At 32.1% G+C, this 21330-nt stretch overlaps 1 protein-coding gene and 1 long non-coding RNA gene across 2 annotated transcripts in view; one reads left to right on the top strand and one right to left on the bottom strand.

Annotated features, from left to right (window-relative positions):
- The window catches only part of LOC127730359 (receptor-type tyrosine-protein phosphatase N2-like), a 160854-nt gene extending 159822 nt beyond the window's left edge, over positions 1-1032 (top strand). The window contains exon 21 of the mRNA XM_052238729.1: positions 351-1032. Coding sequence (XP_052094689.1) covers positions 351-422 — 72 coding nt within the window. The 3' untranslated portion in view covers positions 423-1032. The remainder of the gene's footprint in view (positions 1-350) is intronic.
- A 17957-nt stretch (positions 1033-18989) lies between these two features.
- On the bottom strand, positions 18990-20791 carry LOC127728811 (uncharacterized). Its single transcript, XR_007994381.1, has 2 exons — positions 20753-20791; positions 18990-19191 (listed from the first exon to the last, which is right to left on the bottom strand). It is a non-coding gene; the product is annotated as an uncharacterized LOC127728811 (long non-coding RNA).
- Between the last annotated feature and the right edge of the window lie 539 nt (positions 20792-21330).

Raw genomic sequence — 21330 nt, 5'->3', positions numbered from 1 at the left:
TATAAAAATAAGAAGATGTGGTATGATTGTCAATGAGACAATTATTCACCAGAGTTCAAATGAAGTGGATGAAAGTAATTATAGGCAAATGTAAGGCTTTCAACAATGAGAAAAGCCCATACCGTTTAGTCAGCTATAATGTCATCAGATAGGGTTCATTTAATGGAAAAGTTTTTGGGGTCAAGTCCGTATCTCGGATACAATAAGTGGTTTGTCAAGTATATTTGGTGTATGGATTGATTGTAAGGTTCACATGTCTGTCTGGCAGGTTTCATCTGACCTGACCTCATTTTCCAAAAAAAAAAATTGATTCTCATTATTTTACAAGTTTTTTATGTTTTTTTTTGTAGGAGCAGTTCCAGTTTGCATTGGCAGCCGTTGCTGAAGAAGTCCATGCCATTTTAAAGGCACTCCCACAGTGAAGACCTCTCTTCAATCTGATTGGATGAAAATATTGATATTATATGTACTGAATTTACATATAACATTTTGGGTGTGAATCTCATGTTGTTTAGTGTCAAATCAGAATAAACATTTTCACAAATAAAATCTAACGGAATCTTTATTCTGAGCTTTAAATCTTAATTTATATTTTCTTCTGCTCATTTTGTATACCATTTACAAATTTAATTTATTTATGTCATTTTTATTTGTTTTAAGGGATTGCCTAGGAAAATGAAGTTCCAGTTTTATGATTTTTATATGTTATATATATATATTGTAATGAAGCTATATGTGGATATCAAATTTACTCTGGCAACTGCAATCCAGAGTTTTAGGGACAACTAATGGTTTAAATAGTATTGGATTCAACAATGACATTTACAAGCAACATTTTGAAAGTATATTCATGATGTTTTTAGCATTTATTAACAAAAATAAGTCTTGTTGCCTGTATTTATGAGATATATATAGTTTAAAGACAAATTTATATATTGATGTTTATTAAATTCTATTTATATTTTATTTTGAAGAGCTATTTATTCTTTACATATTTAGTTTTTATTGTGCTGTGAAAGCAGTTGTGAATAATGTGAAATAATGTAAACAATTGTAGTTTGGCTAATAAATAATTTGGCGAATATTTAGAAGAAAGAAGAAATTATTTCTTTTTCTAATATGGATGCCTAAAATCAGAAAAACTAATTCAGTATGGACATATAACCTTGCTGACAGAGTTAATATTGAGACCATTACTAAAGTAATTTGAAGATATTCTGTCTTATTGATTTTTACATAAAACAGTACTGTTAATTTGAAGCCAAGATTTTATTGCTTTTTGGAGCTGTTTTATAGTTCAGGGGAATTAAAAGTGATGACATCATCTTATAAGAATTAATTTATTGTAACAAAACCCAACGATTTCAGACCTGTTAACCTTTGATTTGTAGAAACTTTCAGATATTTAGCTATCAGATTAACAAGAAGATTTTTTCTTTTACCTATATCAAGACCATAAAAACTATCATGGCAGATAAAATCCATGAACCAGTTATGGTATAGGCCAGTGAGTCATTAAATGTTGAGAAGGAAAAATTAAATCCAATATTGCAGCCAAAATGGCTAATTTTTATTTCAGGCTTTTGTAGTCAAATTAAAATTGAAGACTTTCTAGGGCTGATTTAAATTTTTTTTATTAAATTGAAAATCTGCATTATATGGAGTTCTTGTTCCAATTAAAATAGTTTTCATTAAAAAAAATAATAAAATTGTTTATGCACCTTATTTTCTCACCCTAAAATCTAAAGAACAGAAATCTAATCAAAATGGCTTCATACAAAAATGTGAAAATCCATACTTAAAATTTGAAAATAAAATATTTTGATTGTATTGAAACTTGACATGCATTTGCATTCTAGAAATAAAGACCGATGTCAACTTCAGAACATTTAGATTTACATTGATACCTACACCAAATAAAATAGATATATTGAGTTGATTGATTAAACTTTTATGATGATGACTTATTCTTTGTGAAGGAATTTTATACAATAGTTATTGATCTTTTATTGTCTGTTTTATAACATTTAATTAGAATTCATCAAATTTTTAGGTTTCAATAAATGTGATATTTTGTTTTACCAATGTTTTTTTAAACTTTAATTTATTATCAAGATTCAATACAAACAGTATTTCTGCAAACAACTTCTTTTATATTAAACGATTATATGTAGATCTTTTCAACTTCTTTTAATATATATATATATTGATATAATTGTAAGGTTTTGAAGAAGAAAGCAATGTTGTTTGAATCTTATTTGTCCTGTGAGGTATTTTTTTACCAACATTGACTGTCACAGATGACCAGATATAGTCTGTTTGTCATAACCAGATTGTCTTTCCTTTTGATAATCTACAACTTCATGCAAGTATACAAAAAAATACAACTTTAAAAATAATCTTGATAATAATTTTGAATCATGCAGAAATACAATGTTCAAAAATCTCTTTTGTCAGGATGTTAAAACTGCAATTTTAGATTGTTAATACTTTTGTGTGTCTTTCAATTTTATGCTGCTGTCTACAGACAATGCAGTGCCCTCTACTGAATATAGACATGTATTGAACAGCACAAAATGCTGTAATTTAGTAAACAACAAAGTTAATGGTGTTATATTTTTATCTTTGTTATTCTTTCCATGTTAAGTTATTGTTGAATTTAAAATCTTGAAAGTATATTTCAAAGACTTATGAATCAAAGATGCTTTTACCAAACTATTAAATCATGAACTTACTTTGTTCTAACTAATTATAATAATCTATATTCTTGATAAAAGAATTGTTTGTTGTAATTATATCCTTATTATTATTTGAACTATAGGTAATGAGTATAAAAGAAAACAAAGGATGTCATCAAGGTTTATTATGCAACATAATTTTTTAACTAGAAGAATAGAATAAGGTTATAAAAGTTTGCATTTTAAAGGAAGATGAATACAGATTCTAAAAGAAATGAGAAAGATTTGTATTTTATAGATAGTGGTAACCAGCCCACATCTCCATATTTATCACACTTGTTACATTTTTGTGATAAGGCTCAGAACAGCTTGTTAATTCTCTTATATATTTTATGAAGTTTTACTGTTAACAGATATATATTTTTCTTTCACTTTCTGGTGTACATCTCATATATTTATCAATAAAGGATTTGATGTAGTGCAATGTGACAAATTTTAAATTGAAACATTTGAAAGAAGAATATTTTGATGCAGTGATTGAAATAACACTGTTTACCAATTAACGCACCAGATAAGCATTTCAAGTGTGCAATTAGACATGGCTCTTGGAAAACCTTATTATTACAAGGTTAATTTGGAAAGAGCTGCTGCTTATTAAAAAAGATCCAAAGTTTAATGAAGTTTGTACTTCATCATATCCTTTTTACCATCTATGAATGTTGTACTGTTGATTGTAGTAGAGGTCAAATAAATCGTCAATGCAATCTGTACACATGTATTCTGTTGTTACTTAGAGTTGAGATGCTACAATTTTTTTTTACCATTCAATAAATTCAGAAATCAGCTATGCTAGCAATTCAAACAGCCTCCTCTGAAACAAAACAGCTATTACTTTCTGAACTCAACCCTTCATAAGCTGCAAATCATTATTGGGACATGAGCAACCAGACAACATATAATGAAAATTCAGAAAAACTCGTTATCTTTCACTTCACTGAAAGAACAAATATTAAATGTGAGAAAGATTACAAAGACTGTGTTATACAGCAATAAACAGATTTATCAAGAATATATTGGTTGTGTTTTGCAGCAGTACAAGGCAATGAAATGCATGAAATAACAATGAATTAGAAAAGACAGGTGGGAATGGATTCAAAAGGGAAGGGGGCTTTTGTAAGCCACAGGGAAAATATATGGACAATAAGCGAATTCCCAACATGCTGCTGGAATTTTCCATTTTTGGCATTCTTCTGTCATAGGTCAATCATTTGCATCCTTCTTGAACACATGAACTGTATTTGATACATTCTGCACAACAACAGATGCTACTCAAGACCTCTTGGACATTTAGCAAACAACAACAAATCGAGATAACCTCGGTCCAATTTACATACATAGGTAGTGATTCCCGCTAAGATTAGAAAAACAATTTCACTGCATTCAGGACCAAATTTATTTTTAACTTTTTTCAATTATATTAAGTACAGATATTTTTTTTTTGGGACCACCTGATATCTACAAAAGTGAGACAGTTTTGCAATCCACCACAGAAAAATTGTAAAGTTAACACATTGGTGAAAAAACACTGGGTACCATAATTCATTTTAAATTATATCGCTCGATATTGCTATTTTAAGCATCCATTATTCTTGTTGCCAATGTCCTCTGTACTTTTTTAAAATTATAGCAAACCTCTGGTGAAATGTCTCAGATGGGCCATTTCTTAATTGTTCATCGAAAATGACGGCATATTCTAAAGGCACTGGCTACGATTACGTTGAAATGTAACAATAGTAAAAAAGTAATTGTTACGTTGGACACTATTTGCTAAAATGATTTGTTGGGAAAGGAACAGATTATCTACGAACATAACAATATTTTGGACGAAAATATAAACATTTCAAAAATAAAAAATATTTTTCACCTGAAGCGTGGCAGATATTGAAAGTTGCTATAACTATAAAAGGGGATATTGCAGAGTGGAGCTGTTTAGTCTGCAAAACTGACCTGCGCACTGCTGCATCATTTGTGATGGCTACTTAGAGTGCTTCCAAAAGCTTATACTGGATGTATAGAAGCTTCCATTGTAAATAAAATTTAAAAATTGTATGCAATATTGTAGCATTGCAGTGTTTTCAAATAAAAAGTTTTAAAGTTGTATTTTACTAGTAATACATATCACTACTCCCAGCACACATTGAAGTGTATTAACGTAACAATAACACAAGGTAACTGTAGACACAAATATTATTGTTACGTTCCTAATCGGTTTCTAACCCAACTTAGCATTCCGGCAATTTGTGTCCAATGTAACAATAACTTTTTTTATTATAACTAGTATTACATTTCAATGTAATCATAGTCGGTGCCTGTTCTAAAAGCAGTCGAAATATGAAAAAAGGCGTTCTTAAAACGCCGATTGTTTCAAAAGTTTCAATTGATTCTTCCTCTATACAGTACTCTGTGTCAATAAGGAATATTATGTATTGTGGAGAAGAAGAAGAGATTTATTTCGACTAAGAATTATCAGACCTATATAAGAAATATACATGGTAAAATGCATAAACAACAATAGCAAAATGTACATAAATAAGGGACAGCGCTTTTATTACTTTTCTTCAAAAGCTTTTCTTGAATTTGTCAATAGCAATGCTAAAATAGCGCACACTCTTTAAATGGGCAGACATGTACAAGTAGGGAAAGCCACCGTGAATGCCTAGATTATAACGATTTTAACCCAAAAAAAATACAAAAGATAACGTACAAAAGGCTAGAAGCACATGAAATTATATTAATATTTAAACCCTAAAATAAAAATATGCGATAACTCGAATGTCGATTGTTTTTTCATCCATATGTTTACCTCCACTGGCTTCTGGCTAGGATGAGCACTGTTAGTTTTAGCTTTTGCTATCACTTGGCGTCTGACGTCAGTCGTCCGAAAAGTTGTTCGAATATAATTTTCTCTAAAGCTGCTCAACCAATTGAAATAAAAATTCACAAAATTTATCTTTTAGGATGTACTTTTAAATTTTCAATTCGGTCCATCAACCAACATATTTTCTAACTTTATATTAAAACCACCAGACGACTCATTGAAGTAGTTAAAGCACTTAAATGGAGTTGTTTTCACGTATAATATAGCGTTTCTCCTTATTAACTAGCCAATGCAGACTATAATGGTTAAAAAGAAACTGTAAACTACACAAATTATCAGAAATACAAGATCTACAAACATGCTAATATGACTGAAGGAGTTATATCAGTTATTTCCCTCACATTACGATTTGTTCAACAATTTAAAAATTAATGCTATTAAAAATTATAGCCCAGTAGTCATTTTTCTGTAATGTATTCCAAACAACAAGGTTTTCTACCACACCTCCCCATGGGGAAGATAAAAATAGCCAGATTTGGGACAAATTTTGTAATTTTTGGTTTTCAGTGCAACCGCTGGGGCAATGCCACTGCTGGTTGACATTTTGTTGCCTGAGGGATCAGCAGACCTATAGTCAGCACTCCAGTGCTAACATGAAAAATAGTTGATAATTTTATTTTCGTAATTGATTTGGCCTTCAAACTGTTTTAATTCAAGTGCTTGATGAGTTTTTACTCGTGCGCGTCTAGTGTACTTAATCAGAAGCCTGGTATATTTGAACAGTTTTTATAGATACACAAAATCTGTAGCATCAGTACTAATCAGTAAAAGTTTACAAAAATGCTGATTAATTTGAATATTAATTAATTGACTCCTTTTAAGAGTTATTTCCCTTCAATGGCTATTTTTGGGGAAAGGTTCATATGTTGGAACAAATTAACAAACACACTTTACGCAGACAGTTCACGACATTCATCGTTTATCATTTGAAATCATCCAAATTCTTTTGAACGATCAAGACTATCCATTTGAATTGACCTGACTGTAAAACATTAATGACGAATTTCTACGAAAGACAAAAACCTGGTCCTGTGGTCGGCTGAGAACTAAACTTTACCACAAAAAGAGGATTTTCAGTTGGAAATTTCTATTTCTTTATAGCAACATTTCGAGCAGTACCTATAGTATGGAGTATACATTTCCCAGTTGATACGATATTCCAGAGCCTGTGTCTGTTTCCGTAATATAAGGTTGCTGCTTGCAAGGAAGTTATGGAACTAAGGGTTCCTATAGATTAAGTTAGTCATCCCTTCGAAATGTATACGGACACCGTTGATCGTTAAGGAATAACAGTGTCACAGATAACCAAGGATATATTACAATTGTCGTAGCCACCATCCCGTCCTCTTATATTAGATTATAACATCACCGTGTGCGACTTCTAACTTAATTTGTACTTTCAATGAGTAACTCGACTTGTGCCACTGGTAAATCAGGATCTGCTTACCGATCATCGAACTATTTTTGGTAACGTTCAATTTGCTCAGTCTTTAGTTTCCTGGGTAGTGTTCGTAGAATTTTGTTTGTCTTTTCGTCGTTTTTCTTTTTAGTCATGGTGTTTTCTGTTTTTCTTCGACTTATGATGTTTTTCTTGTCCCCTCGGTTTTCTCAGTCTCTTTTTTATTTTTCACTTTAAGGTAAGTTGATTTTAATATATGAAATGGAATGATACTAATGAATGTTGCTTTTTTATTTAGATTCCAAAAGAGAACAATTCAATATTGTATCAAAGTACAGTTTCTTATATGGTTTGTTTTCAGCGGTATCATTTGAAAGATAGCACATTCTTTGGGAGAAATTATACTATCCAGTAACACCGTGCATATCTGAAATTCGGTTATTTCCGAAACTTGCGAGACTCAGTGAAAATTGGCTTATAGTTGTATTAAAAGAGGAGGAGACGCTTACCCTGTCGACGCGCCGGACTCGCTCCGTGTGAAGTTTATGCTATTCCCTCGGGTTTTTCTTTTTTAACTTGATTTGTATTTTTTGAGTAACTAGTGTGAGAATTGAACATCTGTGAACTATATAGCTACTGTTTGCTCTAATCTATGTACCAGATCTTTCTCAAACACCCTCCAGAGGCATTATTATGATTTTGACAATAAGTACACATTATAGAAATGTAACCTTATACAGTGGTCTGTCACTACACCCTTTATTTTTGAAGCAAGACGAAATGATAAATATTCACTGTTTGTGATTTATTAAGGCAATTTGTATTAACTCATGTTTTAAACTTCCTGTTTCTAAAATATATGTTTGATTATTCCATAGAACATATCGAGCATTGTTTTTTAGCTGTTTTGATTCCAGCACCACTGATAAGTCTTACGTACATGTAGATGAAACGCGCGTCTTGCGTACCAAATTACAAGCCTGGAATCTTTGATGAGTGTTACAACCAATGGGTCGATGATACATCTGGTAGACGTTTTGTCCTCGAGGGTATCACCAGCCCAGGTGTCATCACTTTTGTGTTGACATGAAATATTATTGATATGTTCATTTTCCGAAATTTACTGTTCTAAGCACTAAGGTTTTTCTACCACCAGGCAAAAATCACCTTAGTGGGATTGGGCACACTTTTTCAGTTTTTTAATACTCTCCAATGTCGTATTTGATTTAGGGTTCCAACTGTATTGGATAGTATGCCACTGTCGAGTCTTATGAAACACGCGTCTTGTGTACATCGGAATTAGTAAGGTATTTTGTCTACGTACTAGTAATTGTTTACTTGCTTGAACCCGTTTTGCATTTTGCATGAACACTCTTTTGCGTCGAATCTCTTGTATACGTGATCTGGTTTTAACTTTCATTCTTAGAACTTTACTATTGTATTATGCCAGATGTTGAAAATTGTATATTCAAAATTTGGAGAAATTTGTAAGAGGGTGTCTAACATGTTAATTGTTTTATGTACCAATTACAAAAATGAGAAACATGCACGTCATTCTACAAAAAATTCTATGAAGATAGTTTTGTTACACTTTGATAATTTAAGTAATTGTGTTTTGAATACATGATGCATTTCTTACGAAAGGCCATTTTACATTGTCCAACCTGCGATAAACTACACCGAGTGATATACTGGTGACTTTTTAGAATTATGGTTGGCGTTCCTTACTGCCATCATAGACTTATTTTTTATCTACCCACATATTTAACCCAAAATGTGAAATATGTTTATACCCAAACTTTTGATTTGTCTACATTTTGCACAATCTCATGTTCAGTTGAAGGATCAATCTTCTCTTTCAACTGTGCTATTTTTCCTTTTTTTTTTAATTCGTACTAAAATGGTAATCTCGTATACAAATTTCGCGTTTTTTGTCCCAAAAAATTAGACTTTGTGAAGAACCATACTGTTTTAAACAAAAAAATACACCGACAACAATATCATTAATATGCTAGACGTTTTGATCTACAATATTTTTGTCGAGTTTGATGGATTTACATTTAAAAAAACAATCGGTATTCCGATAAGTACTAATTATGTAACTCTACTGGTTGACTCGTGTTTGTAATCATATGAAGTTGATATCATATAAAACATTCTCACAGACAAAAAGAAGGAAAATAAACATCTTGCCAAGTTCCTTAATCTACCTTAATATTTATTGATGATGCAATGACCTTTTTTCTTGAAATTGACTAACGGGCGACTTTCACTTATGATATATAAACGAAATGATTTCAGTTTGCCAACTGTCAACTTCCCACTTGTCAGTAGTGAAATGCCCTCTGTCCCATCGTATGACGTTTGCATATCTCAATTTGTAAGTAACGCACGTGCATGCTCACGTTAGACGGGTTTCATTATAAAGGTGTTCTTACAACGCAAAATCTGCTCCAGAATGGTTATTAAAAGAACGACTGAAAACAGAAACACAAGTTTTACGGCCACAATTACGAATTGGTTGGCCGATACGAAGTGCATGTATCCCAATTCAAAAAAGATCCTCGGTCTTTGATACCAGAATAGTCAACCGATTGTGTCCCTTTTCTAATCGTGACATTTTAACTGAGTCTGGATAACAATGGCAGTAGACGCATTCATAGTAGGAAATGTTATCCTATCGACGCACCTGGACTCGTTTCTTTTGGAGTACATACAATTCCCGCAGTTGTTTTAACTTGGTTTGTAGATATCTATTCAAAATGGATTTACGAAATTAAAGTACTGTTTCGTCTTTTTATATGCATCACGACTTTTCGTTTCACTATAATACATCGTTTAATCATCGTGTTATCATCATATGTAGACACTTTATTTTTTCAGGAAGATCTCGGTTATTTCGTTAACGTCATACATTTGGAAAAAAATATCGACAAAAGCGGGACAACCGATACAAGGATAAACTTTTTGGACAACAAATTCCATGGAGAAAATCATTCAAGCATCCACAGTTCTACTTTAGCTATCTGGTCACGTTGGTGTATAGCTATCCTCTCCAATTATAACATTGTAAAAGTATAATACGCGAGAACAGAGAAATATACTTGAATGTATTAGGACACGTGTTGATAGTTCAGTACCTAAATTAGATGAAGCTATAATTTCTTTATATGGTTAAACACACCTAACAATAATATATAGTTTTACCCCAGAGACCTAATGGACAACCATAATTAATTAAAAATTCTAGCAAATATTGTCAGAGCTCGTACAACAATAAGAAAAAATAGGGCTATGAAATCAGCTAGCGCATATAAAATTTGGTTAATAAAATATATTTAAAGATTTATAGAACTCAAACGATCTAAACTCATAACATGGGATTTTCGGACATATCCAAGACAACCTAATTTTAGGTTACTACATTTCGCAACCACATATCAAAATAGATAAATATTGAGAAGGTACATTTTGGGACTTATTTTACACTATAAATTCACAACATACAACATTAAAGATTGAATGATATTGTTACTAGTAATTACTTTTCTGAACTTCAAAAGTAATGATTTCACAAAATGTTAATGTTAATGTTTGCTTTGCCGTGATAATTTGATTGTTATGTCACTGAAGTGACGTGTTATTAAAATATCCGACAGAGACCCAAAGGCCAAGGATGTAAACAACTATTGGTCATCGTACAGTCTTTAACAAGACACGAAATCCCATACCATACAGTAAGCTATAAAAAACATTATGCTTAAAGAATAAACGAAAAACAAAATATGACAGACAGCAACCAATGACAACCACTTGATTACATACTCCTTGTTTGAGACTGGAATATAAACAATGTGGTAGGATTAAACATGTTTATGAGCGCTTAACCCCCCTCCTAACCACAGACAATAGTATAACAACACAGCATAAGAAAATATGTAGAATTCAATAGTTAGGGCTTGATTCATTTTAAAAAAAATTTTTATTCAAAGGATCAATGTGTTTACATAGTTCGTGGCTAAATCTAAAGGCTTTTAAACAGCATTACCGTTAAAATAAGGATGTGATATCCCATTTGTAATAAGTGTTCTATAGTGCAGTCAAATTTCCAAACCAATGTGTGTATGTATGAAAGAATTTACTAAATATTTTTAAAAAACATCACTACAGACTCGGCCATACCGAACGATTTGGAAAATATATACACCATAAGAAGAGGCTAAAGGAACATCACCGTACAAACAAGGAAAAGTAACAGTAGGGAACGAAAAATCGTTCTTTTGTCGTGACGTTTTGTATAGTTTTCCATGTGAAACTGAAATATCCAAATCTAGAAAAGACAGTCATTTCTGTTCATTTCAGATTTATTCAAAGTCGGTTTTCTTGTGAAAATTTCCGCAGTATAACAAGAGAATTCTCGATCATACGTTCATAAGAATTATGAACATCTATTTTCAGCAGCCGTTTGAGACTCCTATATTTAGAGAATTTCTTTTGTCATTACATGTGTATTCCAACTTAATTTTCAAAAATACCGTATAACCATTCAAACCGTAAGGCTACTCTAGTGCAGAGATTTAAAAATTAAAAAAAAAACATCCAATTTTCTTTTATGCTTGATTTTTTTTTACTATTAGTTACCATAAAAAAATCAACACAAAGCATACAGACCCAGAAAAATCCGAGTTATGCCGCTTTGTCCGACGTACTTAACTTTTAACAACTGAAACAGACGAAAAAAGAAAATAACACAATTTAAAAGTTTTCGTCGCTGCAATCCGCATCAAAATATGTTGACAGAACTGTCGGTACATGCAATATTTAGCATGAAGAATGTTTCTTTTTTGCGACCAACATATGAAAATGAAATATATACCAATCACTCACATTGGTTCAAACAGTTAGATAATTTTTTTTCTTCCATTGGAATGCCATCGTTACTATCTACACACTGTTTGTATTAAGTTATTGAGTAGTTTATATTGTCTATCACTGAATCGTGATAAAGTGTAACGCTCATTGCGATGATTTGTCACCTCTTGTTCGAATATCCGTTATTCTTCCTGGAATTCTTCGCCATTAATGGTATGCCATTTATCCAGATTAAATTCTTTTCTCCTATCAGTTCCTTAGATCTTCATAAGATTCCATTATAGCTTTCTTTACATACACGTGAATTCTTAGACATTTCTGTTATAGGTCTGGTTTAGAACAATCAATCTATTTACATTCATGTCTGTTTTGTTTTTAAGTTATAGTAGATTATGAAACGATCTGCTGGTTACGATACGAACGGTTAACACCAAACACGCAAATCGGCGGCATATATATCTCTCTCTTTGTGAACTAGTTTCGATGACGCTTTTTAGTCGTTTTTTTAAATTTATAAGTTGTTTTTCGGCTTCTTGGTTTCTTATAATGTATCCATACTTTTTGTTAGACCAGCAAAATTTCCTTCCAGTGTCCAAATAGATGTAAGTATGTGCTTTTTTCGTCTCTGATGGAGAGTTGTCTCATTGGCAATTATACCACATCTTCTTATTTTTATATTGACAGTTATTTGTGAGCAGGTTCAAATTTTCATGTTCCATGAGCCAAAGTTCCAACTGCCTCAGGCAAGGTTGACCTTACGTTGATTTGGATATTCTTTCCTGTCCATTTTGGTCATATAGCTCCTATAACATTCAAGTATTTATACATACTTGGCTTTTAACTGTTTTGGTTTGAGCGTTCCTGAGGTAGATTAATATTGGAATGATTCGGACAAACTAAATTTACCCTTTGTTATTTTCATTATCTAGCATATGTCGACATCGCTGCTGGTGGAATGCTTATTCCCGAGGGTATCACTAGCTTATCAGTGAGTGCTTCCTTTGACATTATTCATAACACGAATTCTCCGTTTATGATCTGGAAATTATTAAGAAACTAAGGTTCCAACTTCACCTCAGGTGAATTTGGCTATTCATTAAGATACCTTTTGATTTTGTAGGTCCTTCAGTATGCAAGTAATTATATACCATTGAAATTATGTCAACCTACTATCTGCTTAAAATAAATATGCCTCCGACAATTTCATGGATAAAAGCTATGATGTAATAAAATGTCACTAGTAATCCAATTTTGATTTGAACAGCTCTGAAGAGACTGAACAATAAATTATAACGCTATTTTTTAGTATTTCAGTAATTTAAAGACTTATCCACTACGGTAAATTCAGTTCTATTCAGACCTTTTGCTTGCAGTCAATTAAGATCTGTTTAGTTTATACTAAGATTGTTTCGTAACTACTATTTACCTGTACACATTAACATCTGAAATGCTACTGAATAGTACTGAATTGACTGCAAGTTAATTGTTTTAACAGTAATGAATTCACTGTAGTTGATAAGACTGAAAATTGAATGACAAGCTTTACATGACTGAATAACAAGTATTGTTCAGATTTTTCAGATGATGGTAAAATGCATTTATTAGTGTGTATTAGGAGAACCAAACTATGTACATATATAGAAAATCCATACATATACACTGCCGGACATACATTAATGAAGTTCAAAAAGATTTAGTATTAGATGTTATATATTTGGAGAATTATTGAAGCCATAATGACCTAATCGACAGTTCACGTCTGTGTTGCAGATGACCAAGATTATATACTAAAATACTTTAAATACACAACACTAGATTATTTTTTTCAATTTTAATTTTTAAATATGCAATACATGTACTTGTAAAATAAATATATAAACATTGTCTAAATAAAATTTGTACTTAAAAAGTTGAATTGATAACGTAACGTTTATTGTTCAAATCAAGTGGAAGGTATTGAAACTCTGGTTTCTCCTTACCAATGGCTGTACCACCGTCGAATGTAATGACTGCTAGTAACAACGCCTGAATGATTGACAGAAAAGTCAACCAGTTCTGTTGGGCATGTTTGAAATTCTGTTTTCTCCCTTCTGATTTGCTGTCGTTCTCACCTATTACAGTATATTTTGGCAATTATGCGGTTAAAACTGATAGCCTTAAAATATTTTTTCTGCAGTCGACTCTATGGCATTTCAGTATATGGGAAACATTCACGGCGTGAATCTGTCTGCCATGACATCCGACGACTTGGTAAGCAGATGACGTTGCAATCGTTAACCTGTACCAAAAATAACGTTGCGTAATAAAATGTCATCGACATGATGTTGTCACTACAGGTTGATCTGGTCATGGTGGTCATTAACACATTCCGTCTTCCTGTACCGTTGTTGTAAAGACTGTAAATGAGTTTCTGACGTGCAATTGTCTAGCAACAGCACGTTGACGTTTTCCTGCCTGCATCTTTCTTATGGCCAAATTCGGATTTTCATTGCTCGGTCTTGGAAATATGGAAATGCAACATTTTTACTGATTTAAGTCAGGGTAAGGATTCAAAGAAATGTTTCACGAACCAAAAAGTTTAAAAAAAATCAATCATGGGTTTCAAATCTTGCCTAAAGGAATCGAATCTTTGTGACGTCAATAATCCGGTATGTTCAATTACCTCAGGTAAGTCAGGTATTGAATCTTTTAAAACAGAAAGAAGTATGATGGGTAGGCATGAATAGCAATTATATGAAGATTAATCATGATTTGGTAAAAAAATCCGTTAGTATAATATATTTTATTGTTGTAGCAACAATCCGTATAAGAAATATCACCGAATTGTTATTTGCCACTAAAAATATTATGGATAAAACTAATGGAGTAAAAATTGCTATTCCTTTTCAGAACGCAGGAATTTCTCCTCATGAGTTGTTTCAATTTCAATTTGAATTTGTTTGATAGTTTTAATTTTTCTATATACCGTTTTGTATACTACTAATTTTATAATGCATTTATGTACTTTATTTTTGCCATGTTGTTAATCTTCTTTGGCTATCGATTCTTCCCATTTCTTCTCTTTGTCTTTGTTTTACTTTTCCGAACTTGAGGGATCAAATGCTTGTCTTATCATAAATTATCATTTCATCGCTATCATTGCAAGTATCCATCTAACCAGCCGGTATGTATAGTTATTCGGGACACATTTCGAAATTTTGTTTTGAATTTGATGCGACTGTCATACAAGTGAGAGGTTTAGCTAGCTTTAAAACCAGGTTCAATCCACCATTTTCTACATAAGAAAATGCCTGTACCAAGTCAGGAATATGACAGTTGTTATCCCTTCGTTTGATGTGTTTGAACTTTTGATTTTGCCATTTGATTAAGGACTTTCCTTTTTGAATTTTCCTCGGAGTTCAGTATTTTTGTGATTTTACTTTTTTCTTAATGAGAACCGTTATGCAAACAGTAATTTTTTACTTGCAAATGCTATGACACGTATCACTATAGCACTGTTGCCGCATTTAAATAGATGTTCCTTTCCTTTGCAACCAACTCTATGCCTGTCATCCAATCTGACAGCCCCACTAGCTGGTAATATCTATATATGCTTGGTAACTGATGCAGAATATTTAAGAAGAGCATCTAGAATGCAATTCCTTACAAGTGATGAGGAATGTTTTATACATTTATATATGTGTAAACGAGCAAACATTTGTACGACTGGACAAATAAAGGCAACAGTAGTATACCGGTGTTCAAAAGTCATAAATTGATTGAGAGAAAACAAACCCGGGTTACAAACTAAAACCGAGGTAAACACATCAACTTTAAGAGGAAAACAAAAGAACAACAGGAACACATAAGTGCAACAAAAATAAACGCCAACATGCATAGAAACGAACTATTTGATAACAACTGCTAAATTCCTGACTTGGTACAGGACATTTAAAGAAAAAATGGTGGGTTAAACCTGTTTTTATGGCTAGCCAAACCTCCCGCTTATATGGCAATGTTAAAAAATATTGCTAAAATGACAACACTACGTGACAGAAATACAGTTCAAACATAAGCAAGAACACTCATCACAGAGAAAACGCACAAAAAGATACATATTGGAACTTTAAATTATGTTTGGCACAATTAAGGTAATGCTGTGCCTTTGTTATATGTTCGGTATTTAGTCATTCACAGTTATCAATTTCCATGTCGATAAGCTGTCGTTATATCACTTATGTTCGAAACGTGTTAGCAAACGGAACGAAATACAGTGAGCTTTATTTGTCAAAACATTTCGAAATTTTTGGGTCCTCAATGCTCTTCAACTTCGTACTTAATTTGGCCTTTTTAACTTTTTTGATTCGAGCGTCACTGATGAGTCTTTTGTAGATGAAAAGCGCGTCTCGCGTACAAAACTTTAATCCTGGTATCTATGATTAGTTTATTTCTATAACTGAAAACTTTAAAACATTAAAGGATTCAGTCAAGGATTATGTCGAACAGTGGCAAAAAACGTGAAAAAGACGAAGACACTCTTTCCAAATTTATTATTGTTTTAATATTGTTAATACCAATCGGAATTAAAAAAAAAACTTAATAGATGAATCAACACTCGTGCTTTATATTTAGATTAGACTATTTCTTGAAATTGATACAAATGGACGACTTCAAACTAGGATATATGAAATCTGTGACGATACATTGTCAACTTCCTATTTCGCATTAGGAAAATACCCCTTTCCCAATCCTATGGCGTTTACACATCTCTATTAACGCTTGACACGCGTTCATGTTCACATTAAACGGACTTCATTGTGGAGTGTTTATAGCGCCTTAACTGCTCTGAAAAAGAACGACTGAAATCGAAAAGTTTTATGACCATCATCACGAATTATTTGATTGATAAAATGTGTCTGTGTCACAAATTATTAGAGATATTTTTTCGCGGTCTTTAATTTTAAGATACCAGAATAGTTATCTGATCTATAAATTTACCGACTGTGTTCTATTCCATGTCGTGACATTTTAACAAGACTGTATTAGCCATTGCGACTGATGCATACCTTGTAGGAAACCTCAGTCCTGTCGACACACTAGGTCTCGCTTCTTTTGGACTTTACGCTTTCATTTATTGGATTTACGAGATTGAACATTGGTAAACTATAGTTGCCCCTGATTTATTATTTATCAAAACAGGACTTCATTGTTACTTTGAAACTTCCTACTCGTGCGGCTATACATCGAACTTGATGGCCTCTTTCATCTTATTTCATATAACATAGAGGACCATTCACGAACTTGATAAGCTACGTTTAAAGTAAAAAGTACTCTCATTGCTTTTATAAAAATTGGCAAGCAACTATATACAGCATGTTGAACTGTTAAAGTATATCAATATAATAAAATGAAGTACCAGTATTTGACTTTAATACTTTCCAAAATAAAGCAAACTGATTATCTCTTGGATAGAATAACAAAAATAACAAATGTCCGACATATGTTATATAACATAACGATACCAATTAAAAAATTGCAAAATATTTGCATTTTTACAACACCTGCTCTACGATATGTCAATGCCACTAAATTTTCTATTTTTATTGATAATAAAGTTATATGGAGTCGCCGATATAGTTTTTATAGCTTAAATCATTCAAGTAAATGTGTCATATATAAAAACAAAACCTTGAAAAATAAGATTTCGATGCACAATGCAGTCATAACTTTTACGCATACTTTGTCCAACCGTCAAACTGTTCGGAAGATTCAACTATTTATACTCAAAAACAATTTCGGGACCCCTTAGGAATAGTTCAATAGAACGGAAATTTCTGTGGCATCAACTTCATAAATTTTTTAATAAAAATCATGGAGCAGGGTTTAAAGACATACTTTAAAGTAAAACTCTTTTTTAACTGTTTGCGAAATTTACAAACTTAATCTTCTTCATTAAAAAGTTATAAAAGTGACTTATCATTTATTTGATATTCATATGCAATACATCATGCTTTAGATGCATGCAAAACTTCAAAACAGGCTGCTACCCCCCTTTTTTAAAAGTGCATTATAAATCAGGGGTATCTAATTATAACAATTGTTACACAAATTACACCCAAACTTTAATATTAGATATATCAACTGAAGGTTTTCAGTTTTCATTTGGTTTAAACACAATTATTATAAAATCCGTTGTAGTAATTTTTTTCCGTTCGACAAAAAAGACTTAACACAGTTTTGCCGGTTTTTATATTCTTAAAGATTAACTGGAATGTTAACTGTGATGCTTATTCCAGAAACACGATTCAGTTTGCGGAAATCTGAATCATACATTTTCACAGTATCTTGAATAGTATCTCTAATGTTGGAATATCAGCCGCCAATAGTACCATACAACCAGTTATCACTGATTCGTACAAGACCAATTAAAATCATATATTTTTATATTAATTGTTTGTGTTTGGATTTATATCTATTTATTCAAAATTTAACATTGTAACTACCTGAGGCAAAATTGACCTTAGACAGTTAAAGGCTGCATTGTAAAGGTCATTTGGCTTTTATACCTTGTTAAATTTTTTTCTATTGTTGGCTTTCAAAACTTTTGGATTTGATGATACCTTTATGAAGGACATTATTTCGGTATCATACATATTTTTAGCATATAATTTACAATTGATGACAATTTCTTCTAATAAAGAAAGTAAATTTATAATTTATCATTCTTGTATCGACTTGTGACCCTGGCTTAGTTGTCAGGGTCTGATAACAGGCTTCTTCGAGAAAGATAAAATCCACATGAATTCCAAAATTAGTGTATTTATTTGAGACAATAATATGTGTTTGTTAAGCATCTAAGCAGTGTTCGGAAGTAACATCAAGGGATAAACTCGTCTAACCCGCTTGTCATTTATTTCTCTTCTGTTTCCAAATCCACGTTTATCCCAGAAACCTCTTTTTTGTTTGTCGCCATACCCACGTTTCGTTAATATTAAGCTACCAGTACGAGCGTCACGAGTTAGTTTGTCTGGTCCTATCAATCCTAAAAGACAAATACTGGGATATTGTTCACAAACTTTATCTTGTAACGATTTCTCTGATATTGCCTCTGACCTTTTATCACCATAACCTCTTTTGTCCCAAAACCCTCTTTTGTCATCGTAATCTACTCCAAGCATGTTACGCGATGATGCGAATTCAAAAATGTTTTCCTTCGGCATCGTTTTGGAATGTTCTTCGGTAAATGCACTATATACAGCAGGCATGATAAACATTAGTCCCGTTACCGCAGCAATCATATTTGGCATCATCTCTGCCTTTTCCACCTGAAACAAAATATATAAAAATCGAATAGTTACTTTCAAAATCTCCCTGCTAATGATACCATTTGCTGTCTAGCTCAAAATACTTTCGGTTCGAAAGGTGTGATAGGACAGTTATGGTTGTTTCTGCTGTCCCAAGATGAGCAAGGGTTCATTATACATGAGTAGCTATAAACCCAATCGTCCTCTTAATAGAATGAAAATAAAAAAGAAGAAATAAAATAAAAACTAGATGGATAGTAATTTTCAATACTTTGGAGATAAGGTAATTAGTTATTGGTTACACCATTTATACTTTCTTTCAAAAATATTACTAACTTAAGATCGTTAATAAAGCCTGCTTTTCACAATTATATAAAATATGCACATATATAACATCTTTTTGCTATTTACTTGGCGGTGCTCTAATTCGGAAAAAAGGAAAAAAAAACGTTTCCTATAAAAAGTAAAACATTTATTCAATGGTCCTTCCTGTCATGAAATGAATGTATTGTTATTTGAAATGTCGGCATTTCGGGAAGACTGTCAAGGAAAACATGATTTATCTCAAATTTAACAATTCCGCCTCGTGAATAAATATAATAATTGTGAAACTACTTAACGATATGACCAAACGACCGTGTAAGCTTAGCATTAATCTAAGAAATTAAACGGAACACATCTAAAAAGAAGGTACACAATGACAAACAGACTACTTACAACATGAAACCAGCGCTTTCCAAAGTTAGCTGGAATTAAACTACACGGTATGGGTTTTGCTCATCGTTGAAGGCCGTTGACCTGAAATTGTTCATATTTTCGTCGTTTGGAATTTTATGGATAGTTGTCTCAATGGCAATCATACATCATCTCCTTATTTCAATGTATTGATGTAAATATTTATATGATGTTTGCCTCGTACTAGACCAACAAACGGATTGCTAACGCGCTAGCTCGCAAGATAAGTAATATGCAAGTATACGAGCTATCCCATACATTTCTAAGGTTGCGAAAAGACAAATCTTTGCCTTACGCCTTAATTAAATGTGTCATGCTTGACGGAAAAGGATGTCTTGTTGTCTCGGCATCGCCTATCAAAAGTGTTCTACTTGCGTCACAGACCAAAAAGTAATCATCTTACAGTTATTTATTATAGATGAGCATAGATTAATTTATCATATGTTGTAAGTTGGGTAAATTAACAAATGACCACAAATAGATTATGACGGATTAATTTGGAAGCTATTACTTCATATGTTCTTCATCTTAAAAAAGATGGAATAGACTTTTAGGATAACGCATATATGAAAAAGCTTACACAATAAGGTTACTAATTACTTTCAGACACAAAGTGCTCTGACAAAGACTTATAAATGCACAGCAAAAAGAGGTCGACATGTAAACTCTACATAATTAAACTGTTTAATGTTTTTTTTCAAACAATTTAAGAAAATTTGTCAAACTCATTTATTCACAAATGTGTAGCTGTACATATATATTTTCAAGTATCAAAGAAAGGTTATTTTTGATACAGAAAATAATTAATCATCAAATATAAAATTAAAAGTAAAATTTATTTGCTTACCTGTCTGTCTGTTCGTATCAAGTGACTTCTGTAGAAACAGTTTCTGCCAGATATATATAACATTCATTTCACCTACGTGACAAACAAATATCTTTCGTTCACATGAGCTAATTACAAGATTATCTCACGAAATGTTCTGAATGTTAATAAGGTTAAACTTATTAAAGTAATTGACAAAGTCAAGGAATGCATGCTGAGATCGATATTCGTAGATCTTCCCTTTTAATCTGAAGTCTTAGTTTTAATAAGGGTATGTCATTCAAAGTCTCCCAAAATCACGTGGGCTATGGTTCTGGATTATTTTAGTGCTTATGAAGATATCAGACAATGAGAAAAAGGAGCACTCTTTCTTCAGTCCTTAGTACTTATAAATACAACGAGTTCAGTTAATTTGTTCTCTGTATATATCTTTAAATGTGTTTACCTAATTTCACATTTAATCGATTGTCGAGTAAAACAGCCAGGCAAAATATTGCTCTCATTCTAGCCTTTGAGGCAAAGTAACTTTAATAAAGGAAAGGAGATGAACCACTGCTATTGGACTGCAATTATAAGTACTCAGGCAAATCACCATTTAT

This window comes from Mytilus californianus, unplaced genomic scaffold (assembly GCF_021869535.1).
Source record: "Mytilus californianus isolate M0D057914Y unplaced genomic scaffold, xbMytCali1.0.p SCAF_2, whole genome shotgun sequence".
NCBI lineage: Eukaryota > Metazoa > Mollusca > Bivalvia > Mytilida > Mytilidae > Mytilus > Mytilus californianus.
Note: the sequence above shows the minus strand (reverse complement) of the source record. Positions and strands in the feature narration are given on the sequence as shown.